At 37.2% G+C, this 12,998-nt stretch overlaps 3 protein-coding genes across 3 annotated transcripts in view; 2 read left to right on the forward strand and 1 right to left on the reverse strand.

Moving 5' to 3' along the window:
- Nucleotides 1-787: 787 nt before the first annotated feature.
- si:ch73-335l21.4 (E3 ubiquitin-protein ligase-like) lies at nt 788-2,310 on the reverse strand. Its single transcript, XM_017473267.3, has 2 exons — nt 1,811-2,310; nt 788-1,362 (listed from the first exon to the last, which is right to left on the reverse strand). The coding sequence occupies exons 1-2, from the start codon at nt 2,226-2,228 to the stop codon at nt 1,304-1,306; spliced, it is 477 nt and encodes a 158-aa protein (XP_017328756.1). The 5' UTR covers nt 2,229-2,310; the 3' UTR covers nt 788-1,303.
- Nucleotides 2,311-6,111: 3,801 nt separating this feature from the next.
- si:ch73-335l21.2 (RING finger domain-containing protein) lies at nt 6,112-9,532 on the forward strand. The gene is made up of 2 exons (XM_017473265.3): nt 6,112-6,384; nt 7,371-9,532. Exon 2 carries the CDS (start codon nt 7,444-7,446, stop codon nt 8,053-8,055), a length of 612 nt encoding a protein of 203 aa, XP_017328754.1. The 5' UTR covers nt 6,112-6,384; nt 7,371-7,443; the 3' UTR covers nt 8,056-9,532.
- Nucleotides 9,533-11,896: 2,364 nt separating this feature from the next.
- Nucleotides 11,897-12,998, forward strand: part of dvl2 (dishevelled segment polarity protein 2) — a 22,555-nt gene continuing 21,453 nt past the window's right edge. Inside the window, exon 1 of the mRNA XM_017473019.3 lies at nt 11,897-12,465. Within this exon, the coding sequence (XP_017328508.1) occupies nt 12,305-12,465 (161 nt within the window). The 5' untranslated portion in view covers nt 11,897-12,304. The remainder of the gene's footprint in view (nt 12,466-12,998) is intronic.

Here is a 12,998-nt window from a genome sequence, read left to right on the forward strand (position 1 = left end):
AAAATTTTTCTGATTGTTTTCTTAATTTTATATGGTGTGATTTCACATTGAGGGTGGAAGAAGTTCTGACATGATTTATCTTGGTTTCATTTTTTTTTCATCACAAAAACCTGCCATTTTAACAGGGGTGTGTAGACTTTTTACAGTGGTGCTTGAAAGTTTCTGAACCTTTTTAGAATTTCCTATATTTCTGCATAAATATGATCTAAAAAAAAATCATCAGATTTTCATACAAGTCCCAAAAGTAGGCAAAGAGAACTCGATTAAACAAATGAGACAAGAATATTATACTATTATATTTATTTAGGAAAATGATCCAATATTATAATTCACCTTCAAATTAATTGCTAATCCTAAAGGTTCATATACTTTTGCCACTCACAGATATGTAATATTGGATCATTTTCCTCAAAATATAAATGACCAAGTGTAATATTTTTGTCTCTTTTGTTTAATTGGGTTCTCTTGATGCTTTAACTTATATTTATGCAGATATATAAAGAATTGTAAAAGTTTCACAAACTTTCAAGCACCACTGTATATCCACTGTACCTATACCACTACAAATACTTTTTGTTTACTACCTGAAATACCTTGTTTTGTATGGAAACTTTAATGTAACCTGACCAACAATGTATTTTTCATATAAAATGGGGAAAAAAATAGTAAAATGTATCTTCCAAGTATATTGTCAATATACATATCTTCAATGTATATTACCTGTGATTAATTTTAACTGGGACACAAACATGGCAAGCTGTTCTTTCCCACAACAATCTCAATGCAATTTTTTAAGGTTGAGAATTTTTTTTATTAAAAATACAAGAAAACATCTTTTTTTTAAAAAACAAACAAACAAACAAAAAAAACAATAGAAAACTTATTATAATACCATAATATATACAGATGACTGCATACAGCATACAGCCAATTCACAAGTTAACACTAATTAGAATGAATGTTTTGTTATAAGTTACTTGACATTTGAGTCAGACGGCAAGACAAAAACACACCTGCAGTCCTATATACATATAGCTATAACAGATACCTTCTTTTCACAGTATGAACACATTTAATACATAAAACATTCAACACGAGGCAGTTCAAGTCAAGTGAAAAACGTGATGCTCCCTGATACCAACACTTTGCTTTATTTACATCTGCTTTTGGCTGTTTCCCTTCTCTCATTGAACCTTGCTGGGGAAAGAGTGCAAGATTTTCAGGTGGCTCTGAAAGGAATGATCCATGCACCAACACTTCACTGGTCTGCATCCGACAGGTCACGTTCATCAGTCCAGGTTCTTTATATCATGTAGCAATGCATCAGGGCCAGATCCCTCATATCAGAGTCAGTAATACAGCCTGGGGAAACACAAACATACACACAATGAGTGCTTGTTTAGTCTGAAGTTTTTAGGAAGTTCTCAAGTTCAAGTTCAAGTGGCTTTATTGTCATTTCAATCATATACAGTGAAACGAAAAAACGTTCCTCCAGAACTATGGTGCTACATAAAACAGCACACTAACCACATGAGAGACACAGAACTAATGCAATGAATTCAGAGTTATGATCATTTAAGACATTGGTTCTCAACTCTGGTCCTGGAAAACTTGAAGTGGGTGTGTTAGAACAGGGAAAACATTACAATGTGCAGAACAGGGCGAAGGGTTGGGAACCTGTGGGTTAAGATTAGGTTCAAGGTCCTACCACTACACTAAGTCACGCCTATGAAACTCAACGCAATCAGGAATGTAACGTGAAACTCAGTTCACCATGAGGAAAGAGGTCATTGGATCAAACTCCACTCACCTCGCCGACTCGGTCCTTTCATTTTCTTGTACAGACGAATAATTGACCTCCACAGTCGTCCTCTTTGCGTCCTGGGTAAATGATCTTCTTTAGACTGGCCGGTTGTGTCAGTCCTGGACTCTTCGTCATCCTCCCCGTCGCTCGCGCTGTCCTCGAGGACACCTTCCGCCTTCAGCCGATTCAAAATGTCCTCGTCCACTGGGAGGTTGTCTCTCAGTTTCTCATCGTTCAGAGGAGTGGTGTGTCGGCAGAAGGCGCAGATTATCCGAGGTCCGGATTGAGGGTCTTCGCTTCGGCACGCAGTGAGCGTCAATAAGCAGCTTTCACAAAAGCTGTGTTTACAGTCCAGCTGTCGAGGACAGCGACGGCCAGTGTCGAAAAGCCGGTAACATATCCCGCACTCGAGCTCGGACAGCATCGCGTCGTCTGACTGAACTAATGGAGAAACCGAGGGATTGGACAAATCTGAAGGGGGAATGCCGCCGGAGTGGAGTTTTATAGGCGGCTCCAAACAAAAGCAACGTGCATGTGTGGGTGGAAACGCTGTACAACGTCTGAGAAAGGGAAAAAAACGTACACTAGCAACCCCAGCATAAACATTGCTAAACACGGTGACGTCACAGATCCCGGAGTTTCGATGCCTTGTGATGAAGCACGTTTGAAATGGACGAAAGCTTTGACTAGTCTAATAAATAAAAAAGCTACTCTGTCCGGATGTATCCGGTTCTGTAGCATTTCTGGAGTCCAGATTGGCCAAACAGAATCCAAATTTACCAGATTAAAATTTACATTTAAAATAAAAATTATCGGAATATTCACACTTATTTGAGTCCTTGCCACCTTGGATAAGTAGTAGGCTACAGTGCTGTGAAAAAGTATTTGCCCCATCCTGATTTCTTCTGGATTTGTGTATATCTCATATTAAATAGTTTTAGATCTTCAAACGAAATACAACATAAAACTAAGGCAACCTGAGTAAACACACGATACAGTTTTTATTTATTATTATTATTACTGAAGCAAAGAAATTATGCAACACCTATCACCAACGTGGAAAAACGAATTCCCCCCTTAAAATCTGGTTGTGCCACCTTTAGCAGCAATAACTGCAACTAAACGCTTCCCATAACTGGAGATCAGTCTTTCAATTTCTTCTAGGACTAGGATTTACTCCTGTGCTTTGGATCATTGTCTTGATGCATAATCCAGCTGCACTTGAGTTTCAGTATACAGATTGTAGACCGAGCATTCTCCTTTAGGATTTTCTGGCAGACAGCACACTTCATGTTTCCCTCAATTAAAGTTGCCCAGGCCCTGAAGCAGCAAAGCATCCCCACACCATCACACTACCACCACCATGCTTGACCGTAGATATGATGTTCTTTCTGTGGAATTCTGTGTTTGGTTTACACCAGATGTAACGGGACCCCTGACTTCCAAACAGTTCCATTTTCGACTCATCAATCCACAGAACATTCTCCCAAAAGGATTATCAAGATGATCATCAAGATCACTGAGGATCATCAAGGTGTGGATGCCGTTTTTGCCCAGTGTCTTTCTGATAGTGGAATCATGAAAAGTGACCTTTACTGATGCAAGAGAGGCCTGTAGTTCCTTTGATGTTGTCCTTGGATCTTTTGGGACTTCCTGGATGAGTTGTTGCTATACTCTTGGAGGAATTATGGAAGGTCGGCCACTTCTGGGAAGGTTCACTGCTGTGCCGAGTTTTTCATTTGGAGATAATGGCTCTCACTCTGGTTGTTTGGGGTCCCAGAGCCTTTGAAATAGCTTTGCAACCCTTCCCAGACTGATGTATTTTAATCACCTTCTTCTTCATAATTTCTGGAATTTCTTTCAGTTTTTGCATAGCGTGTTACTGGGCAAGACCTTTTAACCAACTTCATGCTGTTGAAAAAGTTCTATTTAAGTGTTGATTTGGTTGAACAGAGTTTGAGGTAATCAGGTCTGGTTGTGTCTAGTCCAGCTGAACGCCATTATGAATGCAGTTTCATAGAATTGGGCAATTTCTATGGGGGCAAATGCATTTTCACACAGGTCCAGTTGGTATTGGATAACGTTTTTACTACAATAAACATTATCATTTAAAAATTGTATTTTGTGTTTACTCAGATTGCCATTGTTAACCCTTTCTTTTTCAATCACTTTCTTCCTCATCATTTTCTTTCAATTTTGGCATAGTGTGTTACTGAGTAAGACCTTTTAACTAACTTCATGCTGTTGAAAAAGCTCTATTTGAGTGTTGATTTAATTGAACAGGGTTTGCATTAAACAGGCCTGGTTGTATCTAGTCCAGCTGAATGCCATTATGAATGCAGTTTCATAGAATTGGGGAATTAGTAACTATGGGGGCAAATACATTTTTACACAGGCCCAGATGGTATTGGATAACGTTTTTGCTTCAATAAATAACATTATTATTTAAAAACTGTATTTTGTGTATACTCAGATTGCCTTTGTTTTTATCTTAGATTTTGTTTTAATTTCTAAAACAATTTAGTATGAGTATGAAGAAATCAGAATGGGGCAAATACTTTTTCACAGCACTGTATTGTCTACATCTTCAGCTTTTTAAAAATAACGTTTTGTCTCACTAGAGGCTTCTGAACACGTCTGGGTACTTTTAGGTCAAAATAAACTCAGTGATCATTATCAATACTATACTATCGATATATACCAGATAATGACAATGAGTCTTTATTGGTCACATATAAATTACAGCTCCGTGAAATTCTTTTCTTCTTTGCATATCCAAGCATGTTAGGCGGTTGGGGTCAGAGCGCAGAGTCAGCCATGATGTGAAACCTCGATGAGGTCATATCTCTACAGTTGTATTTAGCCATAAAAAGGATTGCCACACAAGCACGTTGTATGTTTAGTTGTATTTAGGCCAAACCTGAACCAGATTCCAAATGCCATAGTTTAACATGTGGGTGCTTATATTTGGGCTCAGCTGCCTGTTACATACCTAAACTCAGCTTTATTTGGCTCAGAAATATCTGCTATCCATGTGGACACTCTACAATTTTATTGCTTTATTCACCGGCAGATTCAGCTGTGAATTTAACTATGTGTGTATGCGTATTAGATCACACAATATAGCTAGTTAAATCATAGATGTGCATTAAAAAGAAATATCAATGAAATGCTCAAACAACAGTGCTATGATGTCTTGTGCCTTCACTGATTCCAGATCAAGTATCCTTTGTAAGTTCCCTTTATAATTAATCACAATCACAGTTCTTTTTTTATTACAGGAATTTGTTCATGGCACGAATATGATATTAGCTATTGTTTACTTGCTTCTTACTGTAAATCATCAGGAAACGGGTTGCTGCTTACACATGTCCTAACACTTCAAATAAAAACCCTGTAGCAAAATAATATCTCTTTACCCCATGCTGACTTCCCCTAATTTATTTGTCTTCCCCTCCCACACATGTGGGTATGACTTCAACAGTCATTTCTGGATCTAACTGGCTGGGCTTTTACAGTCCTTTTGGCACTCCAGACAGCCTTTGTCTGAAATATGTATGACCTCATTCTTCAGGAATCAAAAGTGAAAAAAAAATAGTCTATTGATATAAAGTGTGCATTCAGGGCTTTTTAAAGACACAGAGCTTCTCTGCATTAATTTATATTAAAATTGAGAATATTTTAATGTATCACAAAAGATTAATTTAAATACATTTTTTGCTGTATAAATATATACTACCGAATTCCAGATAGTTTTCAATGACTTGTAAAATACCGCAAGCCACAATCTGTTAATGTGTTGAACATGTTAGTACTGGTTCTTAGAAGTGGAAGCACTTGAGATCTAAAGTGCCTGCTTTAACTTGGTCAGCTCTCACTCCTGATCTGTAAAAAAGTGAGAAAAAGGCAAAAACAAAAATATTAATCAACTGAACTTGAGTCATCAAGGGCCAAAAGTGCAATATCCACCCACAATCTTCCCATCACAGTAAAATGAACTATGATCACTTGGCAGCTGAAATGCCAACCAACCTTGTGGAACGCATACATGAATTCATTAACTGTTGTTATAATGAGTACCCAAACACATCTTTTCCTGTTTGAGCAATGCTTTTTTAAAATATAGAATTTCCTGGATAAAGCAAAATAAACTATATATTAGGCATATGAATAGATATGCCATATTCCATGTAGAATAGAAATTGAAATCACACTCATGTCAAATAATGATGAGAACAGTATATTAACCAGAGGAGATGAAATGAGGCATTAAAAATCATCACTGCTCCCGCTCCTAGAAACCAAACTATCTCTAGGTAATAAATGTCAGGGAAACTCACCCCCTTGGTAGGGCACAAGGCATGGGATCAAGGGAATTAAAAAGAAGGAGAGAGAGTGTGAGCTAAACATATTCCAAAACATACATGTGCTCATAAAAGCATGAGACTTGACAGAGGTGACACTGAAGGCCGTGTATATCTTTTCTTTTACGCTGACGTGTAAAAATGGAAGTGCTGTTCAAATGCAAGAAGAGACAAAAGGCTTCACTGGAGAAGTAGGACCAGTAATTCTTTGAAAAGGTAAATTTAGTCTCTTTCTCAAAATAAAATGTGATCACCTGGCATTAGTTCTTCTTATCAACTGACGTACTTATATTTATTTTGTTTTTTATAACTCCACAAAGTACCCCTGCTATCTCTTCTCTCTGCCTCTTCCTGAACACGTTTACTGTAACTATTATTCCTAAAAACAATTGTAGCAGAAGCTGTCCTACTGTCAATTTATATATTTGTGTTCTAATAACAAGAGGGAAAATACATGTTTTTATAGATTTTAAACAAATTTGTTGACTGTAATTGTGTATAGATTCACACCTGGGAAACTGCTGTTAAATACAATCGCAAGCTTTACCAGATGCGCTGACTCTATAGGGACATGTACTGCCAGGTAGCTCTCCCTTTGAGCAATGGTTGCTCTGGCAGTGCCAGTGTGAATTTAGGTTTAGGATTATCAGTCTAAAACAGAAACAGACAACATGCAACAACTAACAGTACTCCAGAGATTTAATCTATGGTTGTGTAATGTTTTCAGTCAGTACCTGTCCTAATATAGCCATATATCTATTTACAGTGAGCAGTCATCTTCTCAACACACATGTACTACTAACTAAGACGCCACAATTTCTACTTTTTCCACACAATAGCTTTCATTATAGACTGCAGTGTCAGGTATTTTCAACAGCAGGAAATAAGGGAAGGATAGCTTGTGGTTAGAATTATGAAATGCATTGTAATCTTGTTAGATCCAGTCAGCACAAGCCATGGCCAATTCTTATGAGGAAACTGTTCCCAAAATGCTTGTTTTGCATGATTAAATAAATTTCTGGAAACCGTGTAATAGTTTGAATTTAGTCCACATTTAATGATTATTTTTCCTTGAGAATATAAAGCCATGCATTTTGAACTTTTCACAACTATGAGGATTTTTTTTTTACTCAATTATATGAGTAAATTACTTTTCATATTAAACTAGTAACAAGCCTATTCTTTATGGATCTGTCTAAAAGACAGGGTCCCTTTCAGGCTCCCAGATCACACAAAAGAGCTCATTCTCAGAAGGCCCATCTACAGTCTACGTCCATGTCAGTGGCTCCAGTTCCAGTTACAACATCTGCCAAGGAGGAAATCTCTGCCAGTGGGGACTCCCCAGAGGTGGAATGCCCCGTGTGCTACCAGGAATATGATCAAGAGTGCAAGCTCCCACGTATGCTGGAATGCCTACATGTCTTCTGCACGGAATGTCTTCATAATATCCAACTGTCCCCTCTCCACCCACCTGATCCCAACAGCCCTCCTTCCATCTCCTGTCCCTTGTGCCGCCACACCACCCCACTAGAAGGTGGTGATGCACACTCCCTCCCATGCAACTCCCGTATCCTTGCCCAGCTACCTTCTGTAGCTTTTCGCCTGCCTGTGTCAGTCTCCACCCGGCTGACTACTGTCACTCAGAGGGTGATCCTATCTCTGGAGTCACGGGATGCTCGGTTTATTATTTTACCCACAGTCAGCCTACGGGTGGAGCAAATGGCTGAGGGTTCAAGCACACCTGGGTCCATAGCAACTACAGTAGAGGGGTTGAGGAGGAGAAAGAACCTGATGTGTATCCAGTTGTTGGTTATAATATTCTGGATGCTTTTTGTCCTGGCCTGCGTGGTTGGCGTACTGTTTGGCCCTAATTTGTTCCGCAACTGAAAGACAGAAAAAAAAACATTGTATAAAAGAATTCATCTATCATATGTAATTTAATGCAAAATTAGAAAAATAATTCAGATAAACATGTGAAACCTCAAAATCTAATGTATAGTATTTTGTGTGTGTGTGTGTGTGTGTGTGTGTGTGTGTGTGTGTGTGTGCGTGTGTTTTAAACATATTTATGTTTGGGCCTTCACATTTGTAGCCTTGATTCTATTGCCAAACTCTCTGAATCCATATACTGTGTAGAGACTGTCAAAATATCAAAATGAACTGGAAAATCAATGTTTAGTGAACTCCATAATCATGTTCCCAGTCTGCATTGCTAAGTTTTGTCTTTATAAACTGCTGGGATTCAGACCATACTTACACATATTTAAATGACTTCCAGACTGATAACCTGAATTGTCATTTTAGATATGGAATTGAAATTAATTTATCCATGCGCAATTGACTATTGTAGTAACGCACAGTACTAAGGGAGATAAATAAACGTTACATGGTGCCCTCTAGTGGATATTATAGAAACAGTCACTTGGGACTAATTGTTCTAGCTTCATTTAGTGAAACAACCTGTTGTAGGATATTACTTAGAACCTTTAAAGGTTCCCCAACTGAAGAATATTTTTCTGGTTTTACATTTAACCCTTTTTTTCTGAGAGTGCACCGAATGATGCAGTGCTGCACAGCTAAGGGGTAACTAACATATTTACTATAGCTCAGTGTTCATTAGTCCTAAAAGGAACTAGTAGTCCATAACCTCAAAACCATGTTTAACTTGTGAAGGGCTAGATAATGAACCGTTTCATTTCTGTGTTGTGTCCCGATCAGGACTGATTGTTTCTAAATGTATATAATAGAACCAATGCCGTTTTAAATGTAGATAATTAAGGAATTGAAATAACCTAAATTTGTCTCAACATGTAATGAAGTATTTTAATTATACGTAATCTAGTCTATTGTTATCAAATGCATATTAAAACTGGTGCCACATGGTCCTTTGCTTATTTTATTTGGAAGTAATTACTTTTTAAAAATTTAATTTTGGAGCTTCAGTTGCTCCAAAACTTTATCAATGCCAATGCAGAACTTGGTTAATCCCACTGCCCTTATCTCTGTGTGGACCTGTGTCTAGATTTTAGGACAATGAATTGCAAGGACATGCTGGGCTGGCACCTAATTATGAGATAGGAAAAAGTTGCATTTGCATAATATGTGATTTGTCCCCTGGTGCTTAATGTATGCCAAGTCGAGTTTGACAATCAAATAGCGAACATGAATAAAAATTCTAGGTTTCTGTCATGACAGGATTCGTGAAGATAAGTAAAAATCTGAAATTACTGTTCAGCTTAAATGTAGTCATCGATGTAATCGCATCTTTAATATCTGTATGCCATGTTGATATTTCTGTAAAGCTGCTTTGAGACAATGTCTATTGTAAAAAGCACTATACAAATAAATTGAAAAATTAATGTCATTACTGTGTTGGTGTTATGTTCCTAATACTGAAGTGGTCAAAACAGCTGCAACATAGCAATAATGATAAGTCAAAATGAGTTAGATTTGACTGAAATTGGCATGAATTGTTCAGGAAGAACAGATCTCTCAGTGATGCGCTAGGATAAGTTTGAATGGCATTTAGGGTGACAGAGTGACTGGTGCCACCATACTCATCCTTGTGGCCACATCTATAATCATGACTGAATCGCTATGAAATTATATTACAGTAAGTAAACTAAAACACATCTACACTCAAACAATTAATTTTTGCCTCTTGCTCAGTTTAATTAATTAGAATGAAGTAAAGTAACACGATTTTTGAACATTTTCTCACAATTTGATTTTATTGTGTTCAATCCACCTAATATATTTAGAACTGGAGTTTACTTAATTCATTTGTGTTAAAATTACATGAATCATTTTTGTGGACATAACTAACTGGGCAGTGGCTCTGTAGTTCCCAGCATGCTTTACAAGGGACTGCATTAGGAGAGTAAATTTAGGGCTTAAGTGTTTTTCAGTAAAGGGAAAGACATGTTAGTGTTAAACGTACAGGTATGTTGGACATTTGAAGGCATTTCCGTAATGATTTTGAATTTTGTGGTTATCATTGTACTGAAGGGTGGCGCTTGTGTTTAGGCTGTGGTCACTCAGTGATTTATGCTAATATCAGTACTGACAACAGTCTTTTCTTATTTGTTCATTATATACATTGTGAATAATGTGAATGAAACTGCTTATTTAAACATAAGAAAATTAATTAAACCTCAGTCAATTAATAAAAAAATACGTTGGACCAACATAAGAAAATTTATTTTGACAAATGTAATAAACTTAATTAAACATACTAGAGTAAATTAATTTGACTGTAACCAACTAAATTGTGTTGACCCAACTAAACTGATTTCTTTTGAATGAACTAAATTAAATTGTGTGTAAAAACTTTCTTCAATTAAATTAAGTAAGAGTAATTAATTCATTTTTTGAGTGATATGATTGAAGACAACGAGATGAGAAATCGGTTAATTTATTGATTAATTTGTAGGCTATTAGCTATTATGAGATAGTGATTAGTTAATGTAAATATTACAATTTCTGTTATTTATGGCAAACTTATTTGGGCAGGGTAAGGTAAGTTTTTTGTTGTTGTTTTTGTACAGATGAATTCATTAGCCACAATCTACAGAGGATACCACTCTAGACCAAATGTCTAGACCAAATTTTGCATTTGTAAAAAAACATAGAAGAGCAACCAGAAAAAAGGAATTGTTGGAGAAATTTTATGAGGAAATTACTTCTAGCATGTGGTATATAGAGCCTTCCCTCACCTGGAACATTATAGGCTTGTTGATAGATGAATAACTTATGGCTTGAGTTTGAATTTGCCAAAATAATTAAATACTAAATTGACTAAAAGAAAAAGAAAAAGTAACAATTTATCTGAAATAACCTTTCCTTTTTCTCAACCTTAATTTAAAATAAAAGAAATGAATACAATTAATGCAAGTTAGGTTTTACAGATGTTTGTTCGGTAGCATAAGGATTATAAAAGGTCAAAAGTGTATATTAAGATATGAATACTGAAACAATAAAAATATTCCTGAATGTTATGTAAGTGTGGATGTTTATTGCACTTAACTGGTGTTGTTTTATTCCATTATATTTTTCACCATTTCAGCAATGTTTTGTGTTTGTTTCTCCATTTCTGTCTTTTTTTACAGGTAATAATGAATACACATCTTCTCATTCCCCTCTCAAAGTCAGTATTTCATGTTAAAGGTCTTGTGAAAGCTGTTTTCCTGATCCGACTGACACCTGGCTTCACTGCTTTCAGCAAATTGCATGGGAGTTTCAACCTGTTTAACCTTTCCATGCCTTAATAAGACTTACCAAAGCAAATATATGTGCAACTTTTTAAAGTAATTGGCATCTCAGTAAGGCACATTTAAACAAACTGAGGGTATGTCAACAGGATTGCAAACTTGCTTATGAAGATAAATGAAAGTCTAATATGCAGACCTTGCTGTAATGGATTTTCACTAGGAAAACACCATTTAATAAACACACACACATTAATATGTATGTGTACATTATATATATATATATATATATATATATATATATATATATGTGTGTGTGTGTGTGTGTGTGTGTGTGTGTGTGTGTGTGTACATACATATATATATATATATATATATATATATATATATATATATATATATATATATATATATGCATATGCATACACACACACACACATATACACATACTACAGCGTATTGGGACATTGGGAATGTCCGGTCTAGGTTGGGAATCAGGAGCCGGTCGGGAGCGCGCGTGCATTTGGAGCTGCGTTACGTCACGCGCCGCGTTGGCCTGCGCGGAGAGGAGAAGCGGTGAAGCGCCAGTTCCCCCTCCACTGGTGTTGTTGGAGAAAAGTTGTTGCGGTGGGTAGCTGGCCTGGGCTGCCCGAGTGAAAGTAGGCGTCTCTTCTTATTCTCGTTTTTAAACAGACCGGGATGCGTGTTCGAGTTTAAAGAACCTACGGCGGCAGGGATTTAGGACGGAAACTTCTTTTTTTGTTGTTGTTGTTCGTTGTTAAAGCTTTGGCCGAAGAAGTGTTGCTCGGTAGACTGCGGCTCGGGTCGCCCCCTCCTCCTCCACCTCTTGTTAGCTAGCTAGCGTTAGCCGGTTAGCTCCCTCTGCCATACTTCTGAGGAACAAGAGGGGGGAAAAAGTTGCTGGAGAAATGGCAGAAACCAAAATAATTTATCACATCGACGAAGAGGAGACGCCGTATTTGGTGAAGATTCCCATAGCGGCGGAAAAAATCACTCTGCTGGATTTCAAACAAGTCCTGAACAAACCAAACTACAAATTCTTCTTTAAGTCTATGGACCAGGACTTTGGGTGAGTGTGTGTGTGTGTGTGTGTGTGTGTGTGTGTAACTGTGTAACCGTGCGGAGGATGGACACGAGCTCGCCAAGCCTAACGCTACAAACTGACCAGAAGGAAAAAAAAAACCAAAACCCTTTATGCTGCTTTTCTTCCTGTCCTTAATTAGAAATCGAGTGCAGGAATTGTTACCATGATAGAGATACAGGAAACACTGACAGATTAACAGCAGCGAGGAGACCGAGCTTTTATAGTGCATTGTTTCAAGGTAGCAGAGTATCCGTGCAGAAAACTTCTCCAACTCCTCTTTCCACGACAAAGTATGTGCATTTGAGTAGTGGGTATAACAATAATTATTATTAACAATTTAACCACACAACTGCATTTGGAAAGATGTAGGCTTGGTGAAATCACAGTTTGATTAGATTTAGGTTGGGTTAGTAGGTAGGTTATTTGTCCTGTTTGTTTGGTTTAAATGTCAGAAGGACCATAGTAACCTATACAACCTAAACGATACTGTGTGTGTGTGTGTGTGTGTGTGTGTGTGT

This window comes from Ictalurus punctatus, chromosome 7 (genome assembly GCF_001660625.3).
Source record: "Ictalurus punctatus breed USDA103 chromosome 7, Coco_2.0, whole genome shotgun sequence".
In the NCBI taxonomy this organism is placed as follows: domain Eukaryota; kingdom Metazoa; phylum Chordata; class Actinopteri; order Siluriformes; family Ictaluridae; genus Ictalurus; species Ictalurus punctatus.